At 40.2% G+C, this 14,660-nt stretch overlaps 3 protein-coding genes across 8 annotated transcripts; 2 read left to right on the forward strand and 1 right to left on the reverse strand.

Annotated features, from left to right (window-relative positions):
* Positions 1-275: 275 nt before the first annotated feature.
* On the reverse strand, positions 276-1,567 carry LOC111790649 (uncharacterized). Its single transcript, XM_023671643.2, has one exon. It carries the CDS (start codon positions 1,374-1,376, stop codon positions 549-551), a length of 828 nt encoding a protein of 275 aa, XP_023527411.1. The 5' UTR covers positions 1,377-1,567; the 3' UTR covers positions 276-548.
* A 209-nt stretch (positions 1,568-1,776) lies between these two features.
* On the forward strand, positions 1,777-9,682 carry LOC111790648 (jasmonoyl--L-amino acid synthetase JAR6). 5 transcript variants are annotated; one of them, XM_087122573.1, is made up of 8 exons: positions 1,778-1,923; positions 2,531-2,673; positions 4,512-4,642; positions 5,111-5,417; positions 7,463-7,746; positions 7,825-7,926; positions 8,080-8,885; positions 9,006-9,682. In XM_087122573.1, the coding sequence occupies exons 5-8, from the start codon at positions 7,466-7,468 to the stop codon at positions 9,542-9,544; spliced, it is 1,728 nt and encodes a 575-aa protein (XP_086978699.1). In that variant the 5' UTR covers positions 1,778-1,923; positions 2,531-2,673; positions 4,512-4,642; positions 5,111-5,417; positions 7,463-7,465; the 3' UTR covers positions 9,545-9,682. The 5 variants fall into 5 exon arrangements, with proteins under 5 accessions (XP_086978701.1, XP_086978702.1, XP_086978699.1 ...); XM_087122575.1 differs by lacking the exon at positions 5,111-5,417 and having other exon boundaries at positions 1,777-1,923; XM_087122576.1 differs by lacking the exons at positions 4,512-4,642; positions 5,111-5,417 and having other exon boundaries at positions 1,777-1,923.
* A 1,601-nt stretch (positions 9,683-11,283) lies between these two features.
* Positions 11,284-13,875, forward strand: LOC111790647 (jasmonoyl--L-amino acid synthetase JAR6). 2 transcript variants are annotated; one of them, XM_087122081.1, is made up of 5 exons: positions 11,287-11,511; positions 11,753-12,046; positions 12,126-12,227; positions 12,310-13,115; positions 13,207-13,874. In XM_087122081.1, exons 2-5 carry the CDS (start codon positions 11,766-11,768, stop codon positions 13,743-13,745), a joined length of 1,728 nt encoding a protein of 575 aa, XP_086978207.1. In that variant the 5' UTR covers positions 11,287-11,511; positions 11,753-11,765; the 3' UTR covers positions 13,746-13,874. The 2 variants fall into 2 exon arrangements, with proteins under 2 accessions (XP_086978208.1, XP_086978207.1); XM_087122082.1 differs by lacking the exon at positions 12,126-12,227 and having other exon boundaries at positions 11,284-11,511; positions 13,207-13,875.
* The last annotated feature ends 785 nt before the right edge of the window (positions 13,876-14,660 follow it).

The following is a 14,660-nucleotide window of genomic DNA, read 5'->3' on the forward strand; positions in this document are numbered from 1 at the left end:
GAGTTCGAACCCATGCATTCGGTGTAATAAAATTGGGCCTGAATGCAGGCCACTAAATAGGACTTTTTTATTGGGTGGCAGAGCCCTCAATTTTTTCCTTTTAAATAATAGTGCATGCAAATCAAACGTGGTCATGCAGAGTTATTCCCACACGAAATCTTTTGACCTTTTTACACATATCTATATATATATATATATATATATATATATATATTAAATACCAATAACAGTTATTTAATATGTTGCCCATAGATCAGTTTTTAAATATCATGCGGAAGAATTTTTTTTTTGGAAGAAACTTTCAATGGCGAAATTGTTCTTCGCATTCCAGAAACACTTTCAAATGGCGCGCGCGCACGAGCAAAAAAAAAAAAAAAAAAAAAAAAAAAACGATTTACAAAATTCTCCACATGGCTGGATCAACAGATGAACATAAATCTCTTTTGAATCATTTGAATTAGTGACGGTCGATGATGATAACGACCAAGGAAAATCACAATCCAGATTCAATTTCAGAGAAATCACCTCCGCCGCAGGGGTTTTGGATTTTACCTTTCCATGCCTGGAGATTCCCTAGAAACCTTTAAGCTCTTCTCCGATGGAGGGAGATCGGCCATTGTCGTCTTCCTCTGCATCGCCAGACCGCACAAGAACCCCGAACTACTCGACTGATTTAGGGTTTTTGTTGCCCCCAAATTCCTAACTCCGTTTAAATCCCTAAGCACGTTCGGTCTGGTCGGCGAAGAAAAAGATGAACTCGACGATTCACTACCGTCGGACATATCCAACGACTCTGCGTCATGAGATTCAACAGAAATTTCAGAATCACCGGCCTTAGATTTCTTCCTCCGCCTCCGATTGAAACTCTCCCCCATCAAATCGCGGTAACCAATCGCAGAAACCCCATTCAAGGAAGCGAAATCAGAGTTCTCATTAACCATAACGCCAATATTGAGAACGCCCTGGAACCTTCCAGAAGGGCGACGGACCTGGACGGCGGTGAAGGCAGGAGTAGTGGTACAGTCATTGGAGACGATGACATTACCGATTAGGAAGCGGACAGTACCGACCAGAGTGTCGCTGAAACAACCAAGGGCGTAGATCTCGATGGAGACACCGGAAGTCTCGCGGGCAAGAAACTCGTGGGAGACGCGGAAGAGGAACTTGTCGTTCCAGGTGGGGTTGTCGCCGCCAATGGCGTCGAGACGGGTGCGGAGGCGGTCGGAAGGGTCGACCCAAGCGACGGCGTAGGTCTGCTTGGGGCGGAAATGGTTGGAAGGGAGCTTGAGACCCTGAGCGGAGATGAGGTTGATCTCCAAGATGGCCATGGGGGTGGCGGTAGGGTTCTTGGGAACCCAGTCTCCGACGACCTCCATGGATCAAGAACGTGGAGCAGATAGAGATCGGGGGAGGTGGAGTATTAATAGTGGGGTTCAAGAATGGAGGACATCGCTGCATACAACGGGAGATGCCAGCGGAGAAAGAGCGCAGGGTATTTTAGGGTTGAAAAAAGGAAGAAGAATCAGAAATTATAGGTAGGATGGAAGCTCCGCCCGAATTTTCGAGTCAAATACATTTAATTTGATTTGAGGTATATTAGTCATTTAATTAATTTAATTTAATATTAAGATTCATATTTTTATAAACTTAAAGAAGGCTCACCTGTATAGTGAGCCCAGCCCATCCAATAAAATAAATTAATTAAATTTTTATATATAAGAATTCAGGAGGCTATAAAAGAAAAAAGGACGATTACATTTATGTTTTCTCTCTTTTTGAGTATTTCCCGCCACTTTTTCTCTCGATTTATGTTATCGGTTTTCCCTCCCTTTTCTTTCATGGCCGATCGATGCGGAAGGTCTATTCCTCCTGCGCGGCTTCTTTCATGACGTTTCTCCAGCGGCCGTGGATTAAAATTTTCAGGTAAGCATGTTTTTATTCTTGTGAATAGTTTCATAATCGGATAGAACAAGGGAACCGACTTTCTGTTTCTCTCCGAAGACGGAACTGCAGACGAGCGATTCGTCTGGTTTTTGAATGATGTTCTTCCGGCATCCTTCGATTGAAAGGATAGAGCAGTTTATTCTTTGATCGATCGGTTGTTCCTTATTCTTGAGAGGATGTTCTGCAATCTTTTTCATTTGTTAAAGAGTTTATTAAGAGTTATCTATTATACTCTCCTATCTGATCTTTCTGCTTTAATGGTTTCGCTGTCTTTCTTTCAATAGTTTTATATATACTTAAAACCTAGTGAAAGAACAATGTGGATGATTGATCATTTTTCTTTTCTTTGTGATCGATGATGCTTCAGGATACTGTTCCTTTTTCTTTGCTTGATTCTTCTAGTTGTTATTGGTTAATTTCCCTTACTTTTCGAATTTCGTTATTCATTAACTGTGTCTGTAAGCGTTTCTTTATACTGCTTTTTATTCTTTAAAAAAATTTGTATCACGAGATTTTCATCGTTATTTCTTTAGAAACAACAAAAACAATATATCCTCCAATATTTACTACATTTTTTTTTTTAAAGCCGTCATTAATTGGAAGATAAACAACCGATAATGATGTCGAACGATTCTTTTTCCAACGATCGGGAGGAGGAACTGAGCGGGCGATCGTGAATGAGGAATTAACCAACAAACAATCATGACACAGAGGAATGAACGGTGAACGGTACGCTTTCTTTGCACTACCAAATCTTTTTGTTTGTTAGTTCACATGTTTTAAATTATTACTTTTTCAAAAGAAGAAAAAAACTGGTTATGTTTGTATTAGGGAATGAGATAGGTGTTTAGAGATTTTTTTTTTTTTAAATTAGAAAAATATCCTATTCACCTTAGGATATGAGATTGAGGTATAAGTTTCCTATTTATGTTCATCATAATTTATATCGTAGGAGGAATAAGGACGGAGAAAAAGAAAAAAAAAAAGTGAGGTGGGAGAAAATGACGAGAAGCAATGGAGACATTTTTAATGGTTAAACTATTATTTAAGTCTTTTAAAGGAAATATTGTATTTATATAGGGATTAAGGTTTAAGGTGTAAAGATTGTATTTATGCTAGGAAATAAGATAATGGTTTAGTAGGTTTTTTTTTAGTGAAGGGTCAAAAGAGCGTCTAAAATATTTATTTGTTAAAGGCAATATTGTATTTATATTAAGTTTTGTATTTATTTTAGTATTATGAAATGAAATATAGGATAAGTGAATCTTTTATTTTCTTTTGAATGTTTTTAGTTTTGTTGTTAGCTAAAATTCTAGCTATGTAAATTATTCTTTTCTTGTCTAACCCACGTAAAGACAGGCCAGCCCTATAGGGAGCCCAACCCATCTAATACCCAACAGCCTATCCAACAATTTCATTAGACACCAGGAGGTTTATTGTTTTCACTCCCTAAATAAAATTGTTAGTTTTATTGAGGATTCTATATCATAAACATTAATAGACCTCACAATTTTTATAACTCACAATTTTTATAAAAATGTATGAGTTCGGCCTCTCTATCACTAATTGATTTTGAGATGAATCTCATATTTATCTATCTAATATGTATCTAAAGCTCAATAACATTAAATAGATATTTGGTTGGTCTAGAAAATTAGAATATGATCCAAGAAATCAATCTGAAGAATATGTTTACTAGGGAGAGGTTTCCATTTACTTATTAAGAATGTTTTGTTTCTCTTACCAATCAATGGGATCTCATAATCCACCTCTTTGGAGCTCAAGTGTTCTTCTTGGCACTTGTTCTTCTTTCTAATCAATGTCGGATCGCTGACACTTGTTCCTCTTTTCAATCGGTGTGGGATCTCACAATTTATCCCATTTGGCATCCAGCATTCTTGTTGTCACACCATTCGATATCTACCCTTTTCAAGGCTTAGTGTCCACACTATTCCATGTCCACCTCTTTCAAGGCTCAATGTTCTCGTAGCTACATTGCTCGATGTTTGTCTCTGATACCATTTGTAACAGTCCAAGTTTATCCCTAACAGATATTGTCATTTTTTTTATACTTTTCATTTTGAGTTTTCTGTTGTTTTTGAAAACAAGGTTTGCAAGCAGGATTGAATTTAAGCCTTTCATTGTTTGTTCTTAGAAAATAAAAATTCGTGCTATTCTTATAAAGTTTACATAGCTTAAATTTTTTACTTATGAAGTTAAATAATTTGCGAGCATGATTCCACGTTTATATACAAGGCAATCACATTTTCGAATTGGGTTTAAAAATAAATCATGTAATAATGGTAATTACCAAAATGGAAAACTAAGCTGACTTTGGTGTCCAACTAATTAATAAATGAAAGTGGCTGATCGCACAAGCCACTGCTTGTAACAGTTTTTTTTACTTTACTTATTTAATAATGGATCCATCTGGAAATTTACTAAACTTTTATGATTTTTTTTTAACAAAAATGACGTACTTTTATTTTTAAAATTTATCCTGTACTTCGACCGCGTGTTGGGATCTTTAATGGCATCCACACTCCTATCTCTCCCCCCCGTTGCAGACAAGTAGAAAGGGAGAGGATCTTCATTTGACAACTGTAGCTGCAGATGTATCGAACTATTTTCTGTTTGCAGCGCCACACCGCCAAATCAAAATTGCTGGCGATTGTGCAAGTCGGAAGTATGTTGCCAGGTAATTTACATGCCTGAGTTTGAGTTCCGTCTAGATTTCTGGAGTTAAACAAGGGAGGTAAGGAGTGTTTCAGGCGGAATTGGAATTGGCCAAATGTTTCTTGCCTGCTCTCTTCTTATTCCCTTTTCGCCTTCCTCTCTCCTTTTAATCGCCGTTCACCACTTCGTACCTATTTTTTTTCCACGACCCTTCATTTTTTTTTTTTTTTTTGTAATTTTTATTTATTTACTTTTTTAAATTCTAGATATCTATTATATATGGCTTGGCATTTATTTCTAGCTTTCATTTATTAAAAAAAAAAAGAAAAGAATATTTCAGAAAATCTATTACCAATTTTAGAAGTTATTATAACCTCATCCTCAAAAAAGTAAAATTTAAAAAATTAACGAAAAAGTTTTAACCATAAAACAAAATCCGTCCTTTTCCGTAACCAGATTCAGAAAATAACCCAACCCGTGTCTGCCGTAGGAAATTCTGAAACTCGACCACCGGTGAGAAAAGGGAGGGTAATTGTAGTCCACTCCCAAGGGTAGAACGGTCATTTGGGTGGATTTTCGGGTGCAGTTAGCCACCGGTGGAAACATGTATATATAGTTTGAGCGCCCCCTTGGAATCATCCATCGCATCCACATCCTTATCTCTCTCTCTCTGTAATCTTGGAGGAGGAGAGAGAAATACTGGAGGAGGAGGAGAGGGAAATACGATCGATGTCTCCGTAGATTGTTTCAGACTCTTTTCTTGCATCAATCTCGAGTAGTTCCAAGTTCTATTTCAGGTAATTTCCATGAAGTTTTAACGGATAAGGAAAAACAGTGTTTGTTAATTCTCATTAAGGTTTATTGAGTTTTGGAGATGTTTGTTTTCATTTGGCCGATTTTATGTTCCAACTCATCGTCTTGCTCTGTTCTTCATCCGCTTTTTCCTTTCTCAGTGTTATTAATCGTCGTTGAGTTCGCGACCGCTTTTTTCCACGAGCCTTCAATTTCCTACGCTACTTTTTTGTTTATTTTAATTATATGTTTGACTTGTGCGCTTTTCTTGTTTTATTTTAAACTCATTTGGTCGGTGATGTTATAAACCTGACTGGGTCGCCGTCTATCTCAGTTCGTTTGTTCTACTTTGAGGACAGTTTCTGTTGTAATTCTAAATTCATTTTCTACACCTTCCAGTTTCCGGACGACATATTCCGGACGATAGATATTCCGAACGACATATAGGCGGGTAATTTGGGATATTCTCAGTCCAACAACATAGGAGGCAGGTAATTTGGGATATTTCCAATCCATACAACATAGGAGGCAGTTAATTTGGGATATTCCCCCTCCATATACAAGAGGCAGGTAATCATTTGGGATATTACCAACCTATATATAGGAACATAGGTAATCATTTGGGATATTACCAACTTATACATAGGAGGCATAGGAACTTATACATAGGAGGTAGGTAATCATTTGGGATATTCCCAACTTATACCTAGGAGGCAGGTAATCATTTAGGATATTCCCAACCTATACATAGGACGCAGATAATCAGGTAATCATTTGGGATATTCCCAACCTATACATAGGACAGGTAATCATTGGGGATATTCCCAACCTATACATAGGATGTAGGTAATAATTTGGGATATTGCCAATGTATACATCCCAACGTATACATGGGATGCAAGTAATAATTTGAGATATTTCCAAACTTATACCTAGGAGACATGGGATATTCCCAACTTATACCTAGGAGACCGGTAATAATTTGAGATATACCCACGGAGGCAGGTAAGTAATTTAGTATATTCTCAACATATATAGGAGGCAGATAAATTGGGATATTCCCAAGGTATATAGGAGGCAGGTAAATTGGATATTCCCAATGTATATAGGAGGCAGGTAAATTGGGATATTCTCAAGGTATATAGGAGGCAGGTAAATTGGGATATTCTCAAGGTATATAGGAGGCAGGTAAATTGGGATATTCCCACGTATATAGGAGGCAGGTAAATTGGGATATTCCCACGTATATAGGAGGCATGTAATTTGGATATTCCCAACATATATAGGAGCCAACATATATAGGAGGCATGTAATTTGGGATATTCCCAATGTATATGGGAGGCATGTAAGTAATTTGGGATATTCCCAACATAGATAGGAGGAAGGTAATTTGGGATATTCCCAAGGTATATAGGTGTTAGATTAATTGAGATATTCCCAATGTATATGGGAAGCATGTAAGTAATTTGAGATATTCCCAACATAGAGAGATAGGAGGCAGGTACATTGGGAAGGTAAATTGGGATATTCCCAATGTATACGGAGGCATATTCCCAATGTCTATGGAGGCATGTAATTTGGGATATTTCCAAGATATATAGGTGGCATGTAATTTGGGATATTTCCAAGATATATAGGTGGCAGATAATTTGGGATATTCCCAATGTATTTAGGAGGCAGGTAAGTAATTTGGAATATTCCCAACATATTATATATATAGGAGGCAGGTAAATTGGGATATTCCCAATGTATATAGGAGGCAGGTAATTTGGATATTACCACGTATATAGGAGGCATGTAATTTGGGATATTCTCCACGTACATAAGAGGTAGATAATTTGGAATAGGTAATTTGTGATATTGGGAACTTATATAGTAGGCAGGTAATTTTGGATATTCCCGAATGCCATTCATTATCTAAGAGGGATGCACATCATTAATTATAAATTATAAATTAAAAGTGATGCACATAATTAATTTAATTAAACTAATGAAGCTGCGCATGTATCTTTCAACACATACATGTACTTAAACACAAGAAATGTTGCAGAGGATGGAAGTATTTGATGGGGAGAAAGTGATAGAGGAATTCGAGGAATTGACGAGAGATGCTGGAAGAGTTCAGGTGGAGACTCTGAAGAAGATTTTGGAGGAAAATGGGTCAGCTGAGTATTTGCAGAATTTGGGACTTAATGGAAGAACTGATCCTCAGAGCTTCAAGGAATGCGTCCCGCTTGCTACTCACGACGATTTTGAGGCATATATTCAGAGAATCGCGGATGGGGATTCTTCCCCTATTCTCACTGGAAAACCAATCGAATCCATGTCGTTGAGGTACTTTTGCAAATTCATAGGACTGGAGATTTTGGTGTTGTTTTTTCTTCTAAGGACATTTTTGGTTGTACGATGTAGCTCTGGTACTACTAAGGGGAGGCCCAAGTTCATTCCCTTCAATGATTCACTGGTGGAGACAACAATGCAAACGTTTCTAACGTCTTTTGCCTTCAGAAACAAGTAATGAAACTGTCTTTTCTGGTCTCTGAATCGTTTGTTGTCTGAACTGAACAGTTTATTGGTTCGATTTGTTGTCTTTCTACTGTCTTTTTTAGTTCTGTATAGTGTAAAATGGGTGTTTGTCATGGCTGATCTGACTTCTTTGTGCTGCAGACAAGTTCCTATTGGCAATGGAAAAGCATTGCAATTCATCTATAGCAGCAAGCAGTTCAAAACCAAGGGTGGTCTGTTAGCAGGAACTGCAACAACTAATGTTTTTCGCAGTCCAAAATTCAGAAGCACGATGAAATCAATCCAGTCGCCATGCTCTAGCCCAGACGAGGTCATCTTTGGCTCCGACGTCTACCAATCTTTGTATTGCCATCTCTTGTGTGGGCTGATCTACCGAGATGAAGTTGAGTTGGTGTACTCCTCTTTTGCACACAGCATTATCCTTGCTTTCAGGACTTTTGAGCAAGTATGGGAAGAGCTCTGCACCAACATTCGAGACGGGGTTCTCTCGAGTTGGGTCACTGATCCCTCGATTCGTGCAGCCATGTCAAAATTGCTTAAGCCAGATCCTGAATTGGCTGATTTGATCTATAAAAAATGTGCAGGATTGAGTAATTGGTCTGGGCTGATACCAGCGCTCTTTCCCAATGCGAAGTATATATATGGGATTATGACAGGCTCTATGGAGCCTTACCTGATGAAACTGAGGCACTACGCGGGGCATTTGCCGCTGATGAGTGCCGATTATGGCTCTTCAGAAGGATGGATTGGATCTAACGTTAACCCATTGTTGCCCCCTGAATTGACCACCTTTGCCGTGCTTCCAAACGTTGGATACTTCGAGTTCATCCCGCTTAAAGCAAATGCTCAAGATCAGGAACAGGAGGGAGCGCAGGAGAACAAGCCGGTTAGTCTGACCGAAGTCAAGATCGGTGAAGAGTATGAAATAGTTGTCACCAATGTTGCAGGTAATTCCTTTCAATTCATGACATTCTATACGACCTTGCTCGAACGGGATCAGTTCTAGACATCGTGAATTCACGATTACTTGCAAGATATCTAGAAGCATGTTACCATGGTTGTTGCAGGGCTATACCGTTATAGATTAGGAGACGTGGTGAAAGTGATGGGGTTCCACAACGCAACGCCAGAGCTCAAATTCGTGTGCCGGAGAAACATTCTGCCCAGCATCAACATCGACAAGATCACGGAGAAGGACCTGCAGCTGGCAGTGGAAGCAGCAAGGAACGTACTGGCAGCAGAGAAGCTGGAACTGGTGGAGTTCACAAGCCATGTGGACATGTCGAGTTTGCCGGGGCACTATGTGATATTCTGGGAGATAAGCGGGGAGGCAAAGGAGGAGGTGCTGAGAGAGTGCTGCAACCGTCTGGACAGGGCGTTCCAGGACGCGGGGTACGTGAGCTCGAGAAAGGTGAAGGCCATTGGAGCCCTGGAGCTTAGGGTGGTCCGTAAGGGAACTTTCCGTAAGATCATGGAACATTCTCTGTCCTTAGGATCGGCTATGAGTCAGTACAAAACCCCTCGTGCTGTTGGCTCCACCAACACCGCTGTCCTCCACACCTTGCGCTCCAATGTTGTCAACTCCTATTTCAGTACTGCCTTCTAAGTTTTCGCTCTCCTTGTCTCTCTTAAATCCCCACCGCGCATGTCACCACAGCTTCTCCCCTACCCAGGTCGCCCATGTACCATCCTTCTCTGTACAATAATTATTTGATTAAAGGTGAATATTATTCTAATCTTTATACGCGATTTGTATTAGGCAACTAATTTTTGTTTCTTTATACATAACATAGGTCATTGATTCACTATTAGATAAAAAAGAAAAAAAAAAATGAAGATTTCATCCTCATTTTTTTTTTAATTTTTTACAAAAAAGTTACAAAGGGATTCAAATCATTTTATCTACGTGAGTGTTCTATGTCAATAAAAAAAAGTCCAACTATTTGGTGGACTTTTGAAACAATTTATGTTAAAAAGTCTATCGAAGATGGTGTAGTGGATATGAAAAAGAAAAAAGAAACAACACATTACACGTGTGAGAATGGATGGGAAGTGGACGGAGTGAGTTTGCTTGTTTCTCTTTTCAATCGGGGTGGGATTTCACAATTTACCCCCATTTAGAGTCTAGCATTCTTGGTGGCACACCATCTGGTATCCACTCCTTTCGGATACCTTGAGTGCCAGCGGATCCAGAACCCAAAATTTCAAACCACGACAGGTTTGTGAGACCTTGCACAAGAATCCTAGAGATGAATGAATCCAGGTCTAAGCCGCCAAGATCCGCTCTAGAAAGAATGGTAGGATACCACGGTAACTGTAGGTAGCCCGCTAGAGTTGAGCAGTGTGGATAGTGTCATCAGAACCTCCACTTCTCTCTCTGCTTCGATACCGTACCATCGAGATAGAGCTCCGCTACGGAGATCGTTGGGCTTGGTAGATCTGGACAGGGAAGTGTGACAGGTGCCCAGACCTCAGAACCTCCACTTCTCTCTCTGCTTTGATACCGTACCATCGAGACAGAGCTCCTCTACGGAGATCGTTGGGCTTGGTAGATCTGTACAGGAAAGTGTGACAGGTGCCCAGACCTAGTGGGGATAGCCAAGGGGTCTTATGAACAGGACTTCTGGGCCGTAGAAACTCGTTCCTGAGCGGGGGATGTGGAACTATGTAAGATGACTTTGTAGCTGACCGGCACACAAGAGATCGCAACCCCCAATTTTAGTGGATGTATGGTCCCGTATGTGGGTTGTCAACTGACCTCCATAGATGATGTTCAGAGAGAGTTGCGTATTCAGATCCAGCCATATGATCCCCTCATACTTGTGAGGTCGCACCTCACCTCATGACACTGATCATTCAACTGCATAAGATGAGCAAGCCTCCTAAGATACAGAAAACAAACTTGTAGCGTGACTCACACTCACTAGAATCCAGAGATAAGACTGTGTATACCTACTAAGACAAGGATACGAAAACAACCTACAAGTAGGTTGCTTACTTTGTATACTTTTATACTACCCCTTTTTCCCTTTTTTTTTTTTTTTTTTAGGTACCAGTCGATATGGGGAGATGTTCGAAAGCTGCATTGTCACATAGGGGTGTCGTTGAAGAGCATGAGTTTTAAAGTCTTTTATATTTTTCTTTTCATTGTATTTCCGTTGGTAATATTTGATTTTAATTTTACATGTAATTTTGGTGCCGTTGACCTCCTTGTCTTGTTTTAAATGTTTAAATTTTATTTGTTTTGGATTATGTCTTTTAGTGTTTTTCAAAGCCTCAAAAATATAACTCTTACTCTCTCTCTCTCTCTCTAGATAGAGATGATCTTCATTTGGCAACTATATCTGCAGACTGTGTGGTACTTTCCATGCCGGTGAGAAAAGGGAGGGTAATTGTAGTCCACTCCCAAGGGTAGAACAGTCATTTGGGTGGATTTTCGTGTACCGTTAGCCACCGGTGGAAACACATCGTTGTCTCTCCCAACTGCAGCCAAGTAAAAAGCTATATAAGGCTCTCCCTCTCTATAATCTTTGGAGGAGGAGAGACAGAAAATACCATCTACTTTTGTTTCAGGTAATTTCCATGAAGTTTTAACGGATAAGGAAAGACAGTGTTGGTTAATTCTCATTGAGGTTTATGGGTTTTGGAAATGTTTGTTTTCATTTCGCTGATTACATCTTCCAACTCATCCTCATGCTCTGTTCTTCATATCTATTCATATCAGTTCCTTTGTTCTGTATATCTATTCATACATGTTGTTATATTGTATCTACAACTCAGTGACCCTTCAATACTAAAATCTAAAATGTTGTAGAGTGTTGCAGAGGATGGAAGTGTTTGATGGGGAGAAAGTGGTAGAGGAATTCGAGGAAATGACGAAAGATGCTGAACGAGTTCAGGTGGAGACTCTGAAGAAGATTTTGGAGGAAAATGGGTCAGCTGAGTATTTGCAGAATTTGGGACTTAATGGAAGAACTGATCCTCAGAGCTTCAAGGAATGCGTCCCGCTTGCTACTCACGATGATTTTGAGGCATATATTCAGAGAATCGCGGATGGGGATTCTTCCCCTATTCTCACTGGAAAACCAATCGAATCCATGTCGTTGAGGTACTTTTTGTAAATTTGTAGAACTGGAGATTTTGGTGTTGTTTTTTCTTCTAAGGACATTTTTGGTTGTACGATGTAGCTCTGGTACTAGTAAGGGGAGGCCTAAGTTCATTCCCTTCAATGATTCACTGTTTGAGACCACAATGCAAATTTTTCAAACGTCTTTTGCCTTCAGAAACAAGTAATGAAACTGTCTTTTCTGGTCTCTGAATCATTTGTTGTCATTTGTTGTCTAAAATTGGTGTCACTACTTTGTCCTGCAGACAAGTTCCTCTTGGCAATGGAAAAGCATTGCAGTTCGTGTATAGCAGCAAGCAGTTCAAAACCAAGGGTGGTCTGTCAGCAGGAGCTGCAACAACTAACGTTTACCGTAACCCGAAATTCAAAACCACGATGAAAGCAATCCAGTCGCAAAGTTGCAGCCCAGATGAGGTCATCTTTGGCTCCGACTTCCACCAATCTTTGTATTGCCATCTCTTGTGTGGCCTGGTCTCCCGAGATGAAATTGAGTCGGTGTTCTCCTCTTTTGCGCACAGCATTATCCTTGCTTTCAGGACTTTTGAGCACGTATGGGAAGAGCTCTGCACCAACATTCGAGACGGGGTTCTCTCGAGTTGGGTCACTGATCCCTCGATTCGTGCAGCCATGTCGAAATTGCTTAAGCCAGATCCTGAATTGGCTGATTTGATCTATAAAAAATGTGCAGGATTGAGTAATTGGTATGGATTGATACCAGAGCTCTTTCCCAATGCGAAGTACATTTATGGGATCATGACAGGCTCGATGGAGCCTTACCTGATGAAACTGAGGCACTACGCGGGGCATTTGCCGCTGATAAGTGCCGATTATGGTGCTTCAGAAGGATGGATTGGAGTTAATGTTAACCCGATGTTGCCCCCTGAAATGGCCACCTTCGCTGTAATTCCAAACATTGGATACTTCGAGTTCATCCCGCTTAAAGCCAATGCTCAAGATCAGGAACAGGAGGGAGCGCCGGAGAACAAGCCGGTTGGTCTGACCGAAGTCAAGATCGGTGAAGAGTATGAAATAGTTGTCACCAATGTTGCAGGTAATTCCTTCCAATTTATGACATTATATACGACCTTGCTTTCAAGATATCTACAAGTGTCTAACCGAAGCGTTTATTACGGTCATTGCAGGGCTGTACCGTTATAGATTAGGAGACGTGGTGAAAGTGATGGGGTTCCACAATGCAACACCAGAGCTTAAATTTGTGTGTCGGAGCAACCTTCTGCTGAGCATCAACATGGACAAGATCACGGAGAAGGACCTGCAGCTGGCAGTGGAAGCAGCAAGGAACGTACTGGCAGCAGAGAAGCTGGAACTGGTGGAGTTCACGAGCCATGCAGACATAACAAGCGAGCCTGGGCACTATGTGATATTCTGGGAGATAAGCGGGGAGGCAAAGGAGGAGGTGCTGAGAGAATGCTGCAACCGTCTGGACAAGGTGTTCCAGGAAGCAGGGTCCGTGAGCTGGAGAAAGGGGAAGGCCACTGGAGCCCTGGAGCTGAGAGTGGTCCGTAAGGGAACTTTTCATAAGATCATGGAACATTATGTGTCCTTAGGATCGGCTATGAGTCAGTACAAAACCCCTCGTGCTGTTGGCTCCACCAACACCGCCGTCTTGGACATCTTGTGCTCCAATGTTGTCAACTCCTATTTCAGTACTGCCTTCTAAGTTTTTGCTTTCCTTGTCTCTCTTTTCTCCCCACAGCGCATGTCACCACAGCTCCTCCCCTTCCCCCCTCGCCCAGCCCATGTACCATCATTCTCTATACACTAATTTACAATCAAATTATTAGGTAAAGGTTTTGAATACTATTCTAATCTTTATACGCTCCATATCTAAAATTTTGAATTCGTATTCGGCAACTAATCATCTCGGCATTCACTTGCATCCCTTACAACGTGATCACATTACTTACTACTCGCTTCTAAGAGTAAAAACTATTTCCATATACCAACATAAGTTCTTCCAACATGCTTTGTCCTCGCGAGGATAATGGGCCGTGCGTGCTAGAGACGGAGAAGAAAAAGGCGAGGATAATGGGCCGTATCTCAATAATTTTGTAGAATTGCATTGGCAGCTAGGCCCACAGTCTACATGCTCGAGGTGGACTAGGCCCATTGTCCCACACCTATATGAGCTGGGCCCAGCTACTTATTAGTTTTATTTATTTATTCTAATAATAATAATAATAATAACAATAAAAATGAAAATAAAAAGTATAGAAAATGATTTTGTCTCTTGAGTGCACATAAAGCTAAAAACCCCAAGTGGAAAACAAAGATATTGTTCCCTTTTATACCCAACATTTTGACCAATTAAATTCTTCTTCACGTTGGATGCTAATTAATTTGGATAAACTTATAAAATAATTACCATTTTCCTTTACCGGATGCTTTTGGCTCTCTGTCACAGTCATGCTTGTTCAAGAGTGTTGTTCGTGCCCCCATATCGGATGTCTCAGTCATACTTGTTCAAAACATGTTTTATATGGCCATATGCCCATTCAAACCCTTTTTACCTACTTTCATTTTAGATAAGTTTTCCTGTTTCTTGTTGTGTCAATATAAGACTGCCAATCACTAA

This window comes from Cucurbita pepo, chromosome 3 (assembly GCF_057944985.1).
Source record: "Cucurbita pepo subsp. pepo isolate OVF chromosome 3, ASM5794498v1, whole genome shotgun sequence".
NCBI lineage: Eukaryota > Viridiplantae > Streptophyta > Magnoliopsida > Cucurbitales > Cucurbitaceae > Cucurbita > Cucurbita pepo.